At 40.6% G+C, this 13,147-nt stretch overlaps 2 protein-coding genes across 3 annotated transcripts in view; one reads left to right on the top strand and one right to left on the bottom strand.

Annotated features, from left to right (window-relative positions):
• Nucleotides 1–627: 627 nt before the first annotated feature.
• Nucleotides 628–4,047, bottom strand: DNAJC28 (DnaJ heat shock protein family (Hsp40) member C28). Of its 2 annotated transcripts, none has more exons than XM_052793866.1 (2): nt 4,027–4,047; nt 628–2,020 (listed from the first exon to the last, which is right to left on the bottom strand). In XM_052793866.1, exon 2 carries the CDS (start codon nt 1,965–1,967, stop codon nt 849–851), a length of 1,119 nt encoding a protein of 372 aa, XP_052649826.1. In that variant the 5' UTR covers nt 1,968–2,020; nt 4,027–4,047; the 3' UTR covers nt 628–848. The 2 variants fall into 2 exon arrangements, with proteins under 2 accessions (XP_052649826.1, XP_052649825.1); XM_052793865.1 differs by having other exon boundaries at nt 3,895–4,033.
• Nucleotides 4,048–4,304: 257 nt separating this feature from the next.
• Nucleotides 4,305–13,147, top strand: part of LOC128144715 (trifunctional purine biosynthetic protein adenosine-3-like) — a 28,164-nt gene continuing 19,321 nt past the window's right edge. Inside the window, 7 exon segments of the mRNA XM_052793867.1 lie at nt 4,305–5,104; nt 6,587–6,692; nt 8,425–8,573; nt 9,371–9,466; nt 10,113–10,287; nt 11,904–12,015; nt 12,480–12,539. Of these exon segments, the coding sequence (XP_052649827.1) occupies nt 4,963–5,104; nt 6,587–6,692; nt 8,425–8,573; nt 9,371–9,466; nt 10,113–10,287; nt 11,904–12,015; nt 12,480–12,539 (840 nt within the window). The 5' untranslated portion in view covers nt 4,305–4,962.

Below are 13,147 nucleotides of genomic sequence, written 5' to 3'. Positions count from 1 at the left end.
AAAATCAGATTGTGCGGGGAGCTGAGAGGTTACTAAAGATAAATAAATCTTTGGCATCATGGAGATTCTCCCACCCTCCAAGCCATTGCCCAGAAACTTTAATAGTATGGCAACATTTCCCAGTGCATTCTTTGATGCCAATATTCTAAAATATTTAAATGGTGCAATTACTTTTGAAAATCAATATTCCCTTCTCCTCTCACCTCCAAAAAGCCCTGCAACTAGGGTACAGTTTTGGCCAGTCTTCCTTATTTGCTCGGATGCTTCCTGAGACCTCCTTCTGTGTTAAAAGCCAGATCCAAAAACGGACTTCTGCAGAATGTACAGTCCAAGTCCAGACATCCAGAACCCTCCCTTCATTGCCATTTAATTTAACCTTGAAGAGATGAATGTACTTTTAAAAAACCCACATGAAACCTGTCAACAATTTATGAGCTGTAAGCATTTAAGTAACAAAGGATAAAGGTCGAACTAACAGGGCACAACAAGACTTTTACTTCCACTTTGTTGTTAACGTGTTTTTGTTATGCCTGTTTTACCTTTTGAAGAGATAACAGACTGTAAAAGTGATTATACTCTATGCTAAAGTGAAGTGTCAATTTTGATTTAAGCAGAAGTAAAATGAGCTGCAAGAGGATAACTGAATTTATTTGTTCCTTATCAATATTAACAAATACATCAATTAAGCACCTGCAAATGCACATCAGACAACTGAATTCTTTTTAACTAGTGTAAGAGTGGACAGCTGGATTTTACATTTTCAGTGTACCTGAAATTTCTCTAGTGCTACAAGTTTAATTAATAAAGTGCATTCAAAATCTTGACGAGACAGATGAATTAGTATTAGCTTATTTCAGTGTAAGGTTTAACCACTTAAATAGAGAAGACTTCCACCCAAAGCTTTTAACATTTTTTTCTTCATTTTCCTTTGTGTCTGAATTAGAAGCATCTCTGTTTTCCATCAAAGCTTCATAGGTCTTTTGTGCTCTAACAATTTCTTTGTCTGCACTGAAGTGTACCATTTGTCTGCTCAGAATAGGAACAACTAAATTGAAGTTGTCAATTCTTTTGTTTAATTTCCTGATATCTTCTATAAATTGCTCACAAATATGATTCCATTGCTTTTGCCTATATGGTGTCATTGGCCCTCCAAGCTTACTTCTAGATGCCACTATATTCTTCCTTAACCGCTCAATAGTTTCCCGTATTTCTTTCTGCATCAGGATCCACTCTGGCTGGTATCCATTGTCTATCAGAATCCTGTTCAAGTTGTGAGTCATAGGGTCGATATGTGGACAGTCTGAAAATTTCTGCAAAGGTTTTCCTTTGCCACTGAGGTTGTCAAAGTCTCCTTTTGCCATCGATTCCTGGATGAGGTCCTCAACCAACCGCTCAACTGCCTGAGTTATTTTCACCTTTTTGCTCTGCCTCACATCTTTGGCTTTCATTAGGTCAGTCGCAGCATACTGGCTTTCAAGTCTTTGCTTCCGGTACTCCAACACTTGCTCAGTAGCACGGTCTACTCGAAATTGCATGTATTGCTTTTCTCTTTGGCTTGGTGTTCCAAAACCAACGCCTTCAAAACTCAAGTAGTGCCTATGCTGTGGTGCTTTTGATTTGAACTGATCTTCCTCCTCTTCATTATTCTCGTTTGATTTCTTTTTGGTTGCCACATCACTGAGCACGACTCTGTATGCTTCTTCTACTTTCATAAATGCTTCGGAATCAGCTGTGGCAGAACCGCTGTCTGGATGGTATTTTTTGGCAAGACTTCGATATGAGTTTCTGATATCATCAAGGGAACATCCTTCCTCGAGCTCAAGAATTTTGTAAGAGTCCTTGATGTTGCTTTTAGGTTTGTAACCCGACAACATTCTGTTGCCACAAATGTAGGGAAACGGTTTCAGGTTTCTTGGAATCATTGCTTGACGTACCATGAAATGATGCCCTATGTTGTTAGTCAGCATGACACAAAGCCACTTTGTACTTCTTCAGATGCAGCTACATTATAAACAATGACCTATAAACACATTTTCATAAAAATTGTGTTAAATATGCTTTTTAAAAGAACTCACATGATTTAAGTCTTATCTTTAACTTGTTGTATTATTTAAAGAAATCCCTGCAAGATCTCAGAACAGTATGCAATGTTCTTTTCTTTTACAGACAAATATTGAAATCTGCATTTCTTATTAATTACTATTGAAGTAGTAATATTACTGTGTAAATGAAAATCAATTCACAATATAGTTTTCTCCTGGTACAGCAACAGTACCATCCGTTTGTTTTGCAGTTCAGAATTCCCCAAAGGCCAAAGGTTTATTGCCTTTCTGCAAGCTCAGTGCAATGTAAACTGGAAATATGCTTTATGTTGAGCGGTAACTCTCCTGAAACAATTCTCTCCCTTTTCCTCTATACACCCACATTCAGCCATCAACTGAATCTTCTATTCACATACATCAGTGCCTCAAGATCTACTACCTGGTACATTCTCAAAGGATTTCATTACAGTACCCTTTTGGTATTTCACAGCAACAACTGACATAGCATTCAGACTATAGATTCATTCAGATTAACTCTTGTTTCCCAGCAGGGCTCCCACATTCTAGTGGCCAATCTCCTTTGTTTGTGCCAGGTAAGGTTATAAAACTGGAACTCAGAACAGATCAATACCAGACAGTATCTCATTCTGTCAGGAATACCAGTGCTTCTGAATTTTTCTGGGAAACAGCAAAAGGAACACCTTTAGCAAATGGCAACATAAGTAAGTCTTCATGTAAAATCAAAAGTTGAAAACTATCATACGAGCTGAACACACAATTTACACATCAGCTAACTTCTCTTTATTAATGAAAATCCTAAGACAAAGGCTGTGTACATGGCACTAAAGAGTCTCCTTTCACAAATTCATCAGTGACTGCAGCATATCCTTTGCTGACTTCCTTTCCAAACAAAAAAACTAGGTTAAATCAAGGTTAAGGAACAAATAGTGTTTATATGTTCTGCATGTAACACACTGCCCTTCTGCACTAACCCATCTGAAAAGAGAAGGAGATGTACTTGGGATTGAATGAACGATTGGATCAACCCTGAATGTTTTAAGTTTATTTTGATCCAGGTAACTTATTAAGTCATCAGCTTGCGGTTATTATAATGGACCTTATTAACATGGGGGTTTTTTTCCATTTATGATATACATCATGATTTCTTTCCTTCTAGGTGGCTGGCAAAGATAATAATTTACTTCTGTATGGCCATAAAAAAACCACATAACTACTACTTAAAGATCAATAAATACACTTTTGAAATTCAACATACTGATCAGAAGCAGACTTCCTCGTAACTGCAGACTTGAATTTAATACACTGGTGCTTAAAAAACCGTATCAAACTGTATGTATGGCACTCACCCCACGGCACCGAAGGGCGCCGGCTGGGGGGGGGCGGATTTTTATTCCCCAGCCGTTTGAATTCAGCTCTCCCCGGCGGGGCGAGATAAGGGCGGGTGGGGACGGGACGGGACCAGACCGAGCCCCCCCGCCCCCGCCAAGGCCGAGGAGGGCGGTGGCACCGACGGGCGCGCCCCGCCCCCCTCCCCCGCTGGGCCCGGCGCACGAGACAGCCTTCCCCGCCCGCCCCGCGGCCGTCAGGGCCCCACCGCCTGCTCCCCACTCGCCCCGGGCGGCGGGGACGAAGACGGGCTCCCGCCGCGGGGAACGGGCGAGCGCCCCGAGGCGATGTGCCGGAGGAGGGCTGAGGAAAGCGGTTACCGGCACGCGAAGAGCCGGGCGCTCGGCACCCCTCCCCGAGCTGTTACGTAGGGCGGGGGAGGCTCCCCGCAGCGCGACACGCACGTTTTCGCCCGGAGCCCCGCTGCCCAGCGCCCCCGCCTCACCTGGTCCCCGCCGCCGCCCGCCCGTCCCCCTCCCGCACAGCGACGCAGGCCCGAGCGCGGCGCGGCGAGCGCGGGCCCAGGGGGGCAGCGCGCCAGCAGCGAAGGAGGAGGAGGAGGGGCGGCTGCTTTTACCCTTCGCTCAAGGACAGGCGCCCCGTCCTAACGTCAGGAGGGACGCCCGACAGTGAGCGCATGTGTGAGCGGGCAGGCCGGCCCGCCCGCCCCGCTCGCCAGCGGAGGGAGCCCGAGGCCCGCCGCAGCCGCGCGTCTCCGCCCGCCGCCGGTGCTGGGGCACGTGACTGGGCGGTGCGTGGACCGGGCCGCGAGAGCCGGCAGGCGCCAGTGGCGGGCCGGTAGGCTGGCGCATGCGCAATGTGGGGGGGGAGGGGGGCGTCCGTCATGGCGGCGGGGTTGGCCGTCAGGCGGCCCTTGATGAGGGTGTATGGGAGGCGCAGCTTTTCTTATTCTTTTTTCATGTGTACACTTATACATGTAGAGCTGAACTGATTTTTAGCCTTTGTTCTCCTGAGTGCATTCCACCTTAGCAGGTGACAAGTTCCCCTGCCTCTTAGTGGGCTTGTGAAACAGCTTCCCCTGCAGCTCTTACCCTGACAAAGGCTTGGTCTTTCACAACCTTGTCATCCTTGCCCATAACACCGCTTTCAAAATGCTGTGAGTGTCTCTGAGCAGCAGCGCTAGCAGCAGGGTAAGCTGGCGTTCGTTGGGCTCGCCCCAAAAGGCTGTGCCAGACCTGTAGTGACCCAGAGCACCTGGCTTCTGCTGTGTTGCTGCAGGGTGGGTAGCACCTGGTGGGTTTTCCTACAGCCTCCGTGCGTGGCGTCGGCTAGCTGTCGGGGAATGGCAACTTCAGCTAAAGAAACCCCAAGCCAAGAAACAGTTCTCATCCTCAGCCTGGAAAGGAGGATCCAGGTGGATGAACTAAAGGCCCAACGGATGGAAGACAGATAATAATTTGTTTCCTCTCTGAACACCAGCATCTATTATTAAAAAACCAACCAACCAACCAACCAACCCCTTGTGTTTTTTATTAATGGTAGTTGATGGGGTATGGTTGAGCATGCTGCATATCCAGCCAGTGAAAAGGTGGCATTGACGTCTGAAAGAAAGCAACAACCACATAGAGAAATTTGCTTTGTTTTACAGCTTCCACTATTGTACTCATCCGGCTCATCCTGCTGCAGCTTTGCCAGTATGCTATCTTGGTGAATAAACAACACTAAAATACATTGTTTCAGAGAGACTTTCTCTTCTATTCATTAGGCAATGGTTTTCTATATTTTTTTAATTTCAAATTTGCTTTCTGTAAAAGTCAGATTTTGATATTGGAAGTTTCTGAGTCTATTGTCTTTCTCTGTGCATATTCACTTCATCACCTAAGAAAACAATTTGGTCAAATAATTGCAATACAAATTGACCCGCTGGAAGGAATGCAAGTTTAAATTATCTTCTTCTGGCCAGTCATGTAGCAGAGAGACGTTTCAGGGCTGCACGAGTTCTGTTTCTGACTTAAATTGTCACAGTCTCCAGGCTAGAAGAAAAAATTCCAAAAACTGTTACAAAAGAGAGAGAAATTTTATCATCCTATAAGAAATAGGATTATTCTTTCCTTGTGGTGGTTTGCTGTTCAGTTGCAGGTAGAAAATGTAGAACTGTGAGTTTGCAAATCTAAGGAAGGCAATCTACATATACTCGGTAAGTGATGCTTAAGGCTATTGTATCAGGCATATCTCCTTAAACTGGGAGGTTCTAGTACATCTGTTCAACAGTCCACAAGCCATTAATTCCATAGAAGTTTTAAACAAACTGCAGATTTCCTTTAAAAATTGTTTTAGTGGTGTAAAAGGAATGGCTTGTGTTTCTATTACTGTGGTTTTTTATTTCACATTGCCTGACTTTAAGACACAGAGATACTGTTCAGTGCTATTTGGGACACATTAATTTTGTTTTCAGTAAGGAGTGCCAGCATTGCAAGCTTGCCAAACATTAACCAAAGGATTTCAGATACTATCATGAAAGGATTAGGCTGGTGAAGAGGGTGGTTTAGGAACCAGTGGAGAATAAAATAACACTTATATACATTGTATCTCTGGCACTGCTTGTATTAAATTTCCCCAAAAGGTAAAAAGCGTAGTAATTAAGGGGAACACAATTCCAGTGTGTGCTAGATATTAAAATAACCTTTATATATACATCTAAGGATATGTTCCATTACAAAGAATAGATCTGTGGGAGTTATGTGTGCAGGTTTTAACTGGAGTGTTTCTGTTTAGCTGTAGACCATGAAAGCTATGTTTTATTTTTACAAGTAGCCTTTGAGATTCTTTATTTGTCAGAGGACATAAAATTGCTCTTAACATGGGAACTGAGCAATGATCTCAGCTTTTTGATACCACATCATAGCTGCTTTTTTTTTCCCTACGTTTGAATACTATTAACATTGTAGGACTGATTGGTGGGGAGGAGTTGTTTTTGTAGTGAGCTAAGGAAAAATGGAAAGAGAGGAGAATGGTCCACGCTGCTGAAGTCTGTGCGAAGGCCTGTTTTTAAGGGTGGGTGGCATTAAGGGGAGCCTGCTGGGGATCCTCCCATTAGATAGGAGGATAAAAGAGGACAGGACAGCATGCAGGTCTGTCTGCTTCTTTCACCCTCTCACCCTTATCCTTGGCTTTAGGAGTTCAGAAATCATTTGGATCTGAAGCAGGAGGTGAAGGAAGAACTCGAATCTGTCTGAAAGGTTCCTCAGCCTTTTGTGTGGACAAACAGCGCGGTCTGACACGGTAAGAGAAGATGATTCAAGTGAGATATCCCTCTCTACAGCCTTTCCTCTAGGACCAACTGTCTTACCAGCTTTTTATCCACCACGCTTTTGAATTGTTTCGCAAAAAATGTCTTTAGTGTCCTCACTATGATGTGGAATGGAAATGTGCATTTTTTCCACGGGGTAGGAGGCACTGCTTGGTTTCACTCTCTTCCCAGTCAGGAACTTTAATTTATTTTGCCTTAGAAAACCTCAGTCAATTGTGAAATTACATTTAAGGAAAAAAATAATTTTGCTTTTAAAAACACTTTGCTTTTTATTAATAACAGTTGGACTGTAGTGCCTAATGAAGCTTTGCAGAGAGCATGTTGATGTCTTTGTTAGAGATAGAGCAGCTGTAACCCTTTACTTTTAAGTTCACAGCAACTTCCTAGTGATTCCAGAATTATTTGTCAAGTAGTGACAAAAGGGAAGACAAAGTTTGACATTCACAGTATAAAGACTTAGAAAAGTCTTTTGCAAGGAAATCTGTTTGGTGATTGATAGAGCATTAAACATATGCTCTGTGTTTATACGCCTAGAGCACAACACCGAAAACTTAAAATTAGTCTCTTGCATAATCCACAATGGTCTGTAGTCCTCAGGGACAGGCTACTTACATTGAAGTACTTACATTGTACTTGGACAATTTAATAATTATGAAAATATAGTTAAATTTTATTGTGTTGATACTAGGTTAGGACGTCTTAATACTGCCTTGGGAACTTTAAACATGATTATTGATTTATCACAGTTCTATGAACATCTTTTCTGAAATATTGTATCTCAGTGTCACCATTTAGCTTCTGTTTGCCTTTGGAAGCTATGTAATGAACTCAAAGCAATGGCTATGATTTCTTGGGAGAAGACTGCTGACATGTTGCTTGCAAAGCTGGTGTTTTATGGTATCTTTAATTTATTATCTATTTCCTCAGTAAGGACTGGATTATGCCATTAGCATCTTCCTTAAAGGTCATGTTCTGGGGTGTTTTTTCTTTCTGACATTTGTCCACATTCAGCACATACGGAAAAATTAAGTTTGCAGATGTGACCTACATTGAGTATGATAATATTTCTGAAATAAATCAAAACTAATTTGCCTAGAAATATTATTGAGAAACTGTTTTAAATGTCAGTGTGCTAGTGAAATTAACAGTTGTTCTTTTATTGAGCATGCTGTTCTGCTGAAGTTGCCCTCTTAGTAATTGTCAAAGTATAAAATCTGTTCTGAAAACTGTCTTTGCCATTTATTACTGAGGATGTTTACATTCATAAAAGTTCCTAGATTGACCACAGTATTCAGTTTGAAATACATTTATCTGGTAAGTCACCTAGAGCATTTGTATGAAACTTTTGGTCCTGTCCTGTGTAGTTGTGCAAAGGACTTGATGAGACCTAGTCATGACAAGATTATTTCAGCCTGGATACTTAAGAGAGGAAGTCTTGACTATGCTGAAACAAGTGGAAAAAATTCTCAGTGGTTTCACTGTTGTCAGTATTTAAACCAAATGTGAATGATGCATCCATCCAGTGACACTACTGGTACGTTCACTTTATTCAGATATCTTACAGACACCTTTCTAATACAAACTGGATTGATATTACTTACCAATTATAAGTGAGATATATAATTTGTATATATTTGCTTATTTTTACGTGGGTTTGTGAAATAAATGGATAGTACTATATATGATGATTCTTGGTTCGCACAGGTTAATGGCTGATCGGGTGCTTGTGATTGGCAGTGGAGGGAGAGAGCATGCGCTTGCCTGGAAGTTGGCCCAGTCTCCACATGTAAAACATGTGTTTGTTGCTCCAGGAAATGCAGGAACAGCTGACGATGGAAAAATTTCAAATTCAGGTAAAAACGGGGGAAGAATAAAATATTGTGCCAAGCAATCAGTAATATGGGTTTTGGAACAGAAACAAAACTGACCACATTTGCACTGAGTTGGTAGGAGATAACAATTACTCTTTTCTTTTACTGGTACCACAAATTATTTAAGGCACATATTTATTTTTTCTGTATGTTTTGTTTCTGAATTTTAGAACTGCCTAGTAAAATATCATACTATATCTATTTTTAGCCTAGCTTGTTAAGATAGTGAGGCTTATATGAGACTGTGTATTTCTGCACCTCATCTCTTTCCTCCCACTGTTATGCTTGAATTCACTGACCAATTTCAGTGAAACTTAGCAGAGGAATAGAAGGCTCAAAGTTATTAACGGCTGGATAGAAACTTCACTGGTGTCTGCCCAGGCTGCTCAGCTAAATTTAGCTACATCGTGTACTGGCACTGAGTAAATCTTTGCTCAGGTGTTGAATCTGAGTTTCTTTGTGAACTTACAGTTTTATTTTTTAAAGTTTTTATTGTGTTATGACAGGCAGCTTTTAAAAGTTTATACTGATTACATATATCAAATAAAATACATTTAAGAAGTTAGCAGATGTGTATAAAAACCAGTAGTGCAAATTGGAAATGCTCACTGTTCCTTCTGGACTCTTACTATTATATTGTTTGTTTTACTGTGCCCTTCATGGGCTGTTTCATTATTTTGATCATACTTATTAGGGAGATGGAACAATGATATTCTCATCTCCCATCTCGTATTTAGGCTTTACAGTGGTAACTTAATTTATTTCCTTTTCCTTTTCAGCTGTGTTAGTGAGCAATCACACTATTGTTACCCAGTTCTGCAAAGATCATAACATTGGACTTGTGTTAGTTGGACAAGAAGCTCTTTTGGCAGCTGGTAAGGCTGAAATAAATTAACCAGCACCTTGAATTCTGCTTTAAAATTACCTCTTTTGGCTCTTAGGACACACACTGACTTAATTAAACTGAAGAGCAAGAAAATCTGGATTATCTTGTAAATGTAAATTGTAGTCACTGAAAATATTTGGCTTCATAGCTGTATGCTGCTTTTTGTATGTTATAAATCAGCAGAGGAAATCATGCAGGATCAAGAATCAGTAATGGTTATAAGTACACCTGTGTCTTCTGCTCTGCTTTCCTTTCTATAAAGAATTTTCTTGCAATAGCCCTAACATTCTTGCTGTATGCAACCATACCCAGACCATCATGTGCATTTATTGTAATGTGGTACAGTAAGTTCTCCATGTCTTAAATAGTGAAGAGAAGTACCAGACAGTCCTAACAGTAGTCATGGGGTAGTAACTGTGACAGTGCTTAGTAATGTAAAGAGCTAAAGACCCCTTAAAACTAAATGATGAAACAGGTCGTTAGATATGCAGAACCTTATTTTAAGGATGAGATAGCTGTTTGAGACAAGGAAAAGTGTAACAGAGTGCGGAATGGTTATGTCATTTTCCTTTTGTCAAAATGACTTGATGTTTCCAAAGAGACAACTTGGTTCTTTTGTTATCTTTGATAATTAGGGATTGTTGATGACTTGAGAGCAGCAGGAGTTAGGTGTTTTGGACCATCTGCAAAAGCAGCCCAGCTAGCATCCAACACCAGTTTTGCCAAAGCCTTTCTGGATCGACATGGGATCCCAACAGCAAGATGGAAAGCCTTCAACAATCCCCAGGAAGCTTGTAGGTTTATTATCAGGTAAATATTTTGATACTGGAAACTCCTCTGTCAAGTTATCGGTGTGTTTGGCCTTCACCCATGATAGTTACCTAGAACTTGGTAACTTTAAAACTATTGTTCTTCTCAAGTAGCTACTGAATGAATTCATTTTGTAATTAGAGACAGATGGTGAAGGTGCAGGGAACTTAAACAGGTTGATTTTTCTGTTCACAGATCACAGCTCTTCTTCCCTTTGATCAGCTTCTTCAGGATGCTAGTTAGCCATTTAAAAGACAAAAAAAGTGTGACAGAAAAATATTTCAACAAATATTTCTGTAAGGGTAAGAATCATTTCTACACAGACAGATACCAGCAAAATGCTATCTGTGGAGTGATTTGGGAGGTACTGCTCAAATACTCATAACTTAAGGAGGATACTCTTATTTCTTCAAGGCTAGACAGCTTCTCTCTTACATGGAGAGAGAATTGTAACTGCATATCTCTGCAATTGCTTTGAGTGGTAATGCCTCTGAATTCATTGGGGATCCTTTAGGAGAGTAACTTACTGCTGTGGCTATTTTGGTCCAGTCTCACAGCAGCTGCTGTGTTCAGCTACACTGGTCTGTGGCTGTCTGTTGGTTTCACGGACTTCTTGTCTTTGCTGTCACATGCTACATGTGGTATAATCTAGTGGAACTTTTTTTAAAAAATAAAAACAACCTTTTCACTGACTTTGCTCTGTAACAGCATTTAGTCTGTAATACTGCCATGTAGAGAAACAGGCCAACAACTTGTATGTCTGTAAGCATGCATAAGACTCAAGAAGGAAAAATGTATCTCAGGTCAGCACACTGCAATGTGGAGAAAGGGAGCTTTGTGTGAGCCTACTTTGGCTGCTTGTATAAATCTAGGGTTGAGATTTATCCTAATATAAATCATTATGTGGAAAGGAGGAATGAGATGTTGTTTCAGAAAACAGGCTAGTAGTGTGTAGAATCAGTGCTTCAAAAGGAACATTTTTATTTGACTGTCCACAAGCCGGAGAGAGGTGAATGGATAAAGTGTAGTTAAAACTATGTTGATGTTACACTGTTTTGTTCTTTTTTTTGATTCTAGATTTAATTTGTGTTTAAGAGTAAGTGGAGCAATTCTGGGGATACAGCGTTAATACACTAGTTCTAACAAATCTTTTATGTGCAAGACCTAACTTAGCCTTAACCTTACAACCCTAAACAGAACTTCCATAGTGGTTTATAGCATTATATACTGTAATCTGGTGTTATAAAACTATAAATCATCAATGAGTTCATCTTTCCAAGCCTATGACAGGAATAAAATAGTAACACAACTCAGGGAAAAGAGGAAAAGACTGCATGGTGTTAAAGTTCAGTGACTTGTCCAAGGATATACATTGAGTTGGTGTCAGAACCAACAACAGAATTAATGGATTTCTGGTTCACAGTCCTGTGCTGAGGGCTGTAAATGCCCATTCACCTCCATGACAGGATGGGCTAGCAGGGAATGTGTTTTTCTGATGTGTTATTCTTCAACCATTTAGAAAAAAAGGAAGGATATGAGAGGCATACAGCTTAAAAATTATAATTTCACTGGATGCAGTAGGGATGCCTGAATCTCACTTTTGCTTTCATTTAAAGCACAGACTTTCCTGCACGAGTTGTACGGGCAAGGGGCCCTGCTGCTAGAAAAGAAGTGACTATTGCAGCCAGCAAAGAGGAAGCCTGCAGAGCTGTCCAAGAGATTATGCAGGTGGATAAATCTTTAATTAACCAGTGAGAATCCAGTTCTTGATGTTCTGTAGCCTGTGAGTTTGTAAATTCAGCCACAGGAAGCAAGTATTTTCAGGAGAAACTTGCCCATTTGACTAAGGAGTTTCTCTGGGTATAATCCTCAAATTCCTCATGTTTGCTCCAGACAGTGGCCAGTGAGCAGGCTTTGTAGAGTTTGTGACTGAACTCTTGTTCCAGCACTGAGTCCCGCTGCCCTGCCCCTCCAACTTTTTCATTTTTTGTTGGCTCCTGGGGTCTGATAAGTTATATTTCAATGTCTCTTCCTTATCTCCAAATGAGATTCTATTGGCTTTGCTCAACATAGCAGAATTCAAGCAAGCCGGTACTTTTCATATACATTGTTTTTTCTGTTAAAAGAAAATAAAGAGAGAATTTAGCCAGTAGAAGTCATATTTGCTAACTGAGGAATTTTTTTTTGTACAGGACAGAATGTTTGGAGAGATGGTTGTTATTGAAGAACTTCTTCAAGGGGAAGAACTTTCTGTATGTGATGGATGGTGTGGTTATGTACTTTTATTCTTCAGTGTTATTGCTATGCTCTATGCATAAACACAAGTTTATTGTTTCAAATATTTTTTTGGTTTTATTTGCACTTACATAAATAAATATGCAGTCTAAGCAATTTGATGTCATTCTAATCAATATATGTTGTCAGTAGAATTTTCTTCTACATTAGCCATAAAATTGCAATTATGGTAATCATTTTAGGTGGAAAATGACCTTTTTTTCCTAAGGTGACCTAAAACATGTTTGTATGGACTTTGTCTTGGAAATTGTTGTTACATCAATAATTTTGTGCTAAAGTTTAGTGCCTATTTCAGCACTTTCCTTACCATGGATTACTACTCAGTGGCAGGATAAAACTTAAGCATGCATATTATATGCCACATGAAAACTGAAAACAAGTTCTTTGTGCAGGTTTGTCCTGCACTGAGAATACCTCACACTCATACAGGCCCCAGATCTACAAACACGCAGATTTAACTTCAAACATATTAGTAATTCTGTCAAGTCAATGAAGACTATTCACATGCCTTAAGGTAAGCATATGTCCATGTGACTGATAGGTCAAGATCTAATTCATCAGAAAG

The sequence above is a fragment of the Harpia harpyja genome, chromosome 8, assembly GCF_026419915.1.
Source record: "Harpia harpyja isolate bHarHar1 chromosome 8, bHarHar1 primary haplotype, whole genome shotgun sequence".
NCBI classification, from domain to species: domain Eukaryota; kingdom Metazoa; phylum Chordata; class Aves; order Accipitriformes; family Accipitridae; genus Harpia; species Harpia harpyja.
Note: the sequence above shows the minus strand (reverse complement) of the source record. Positions and strands in the feature narration are given on the sequence as shown.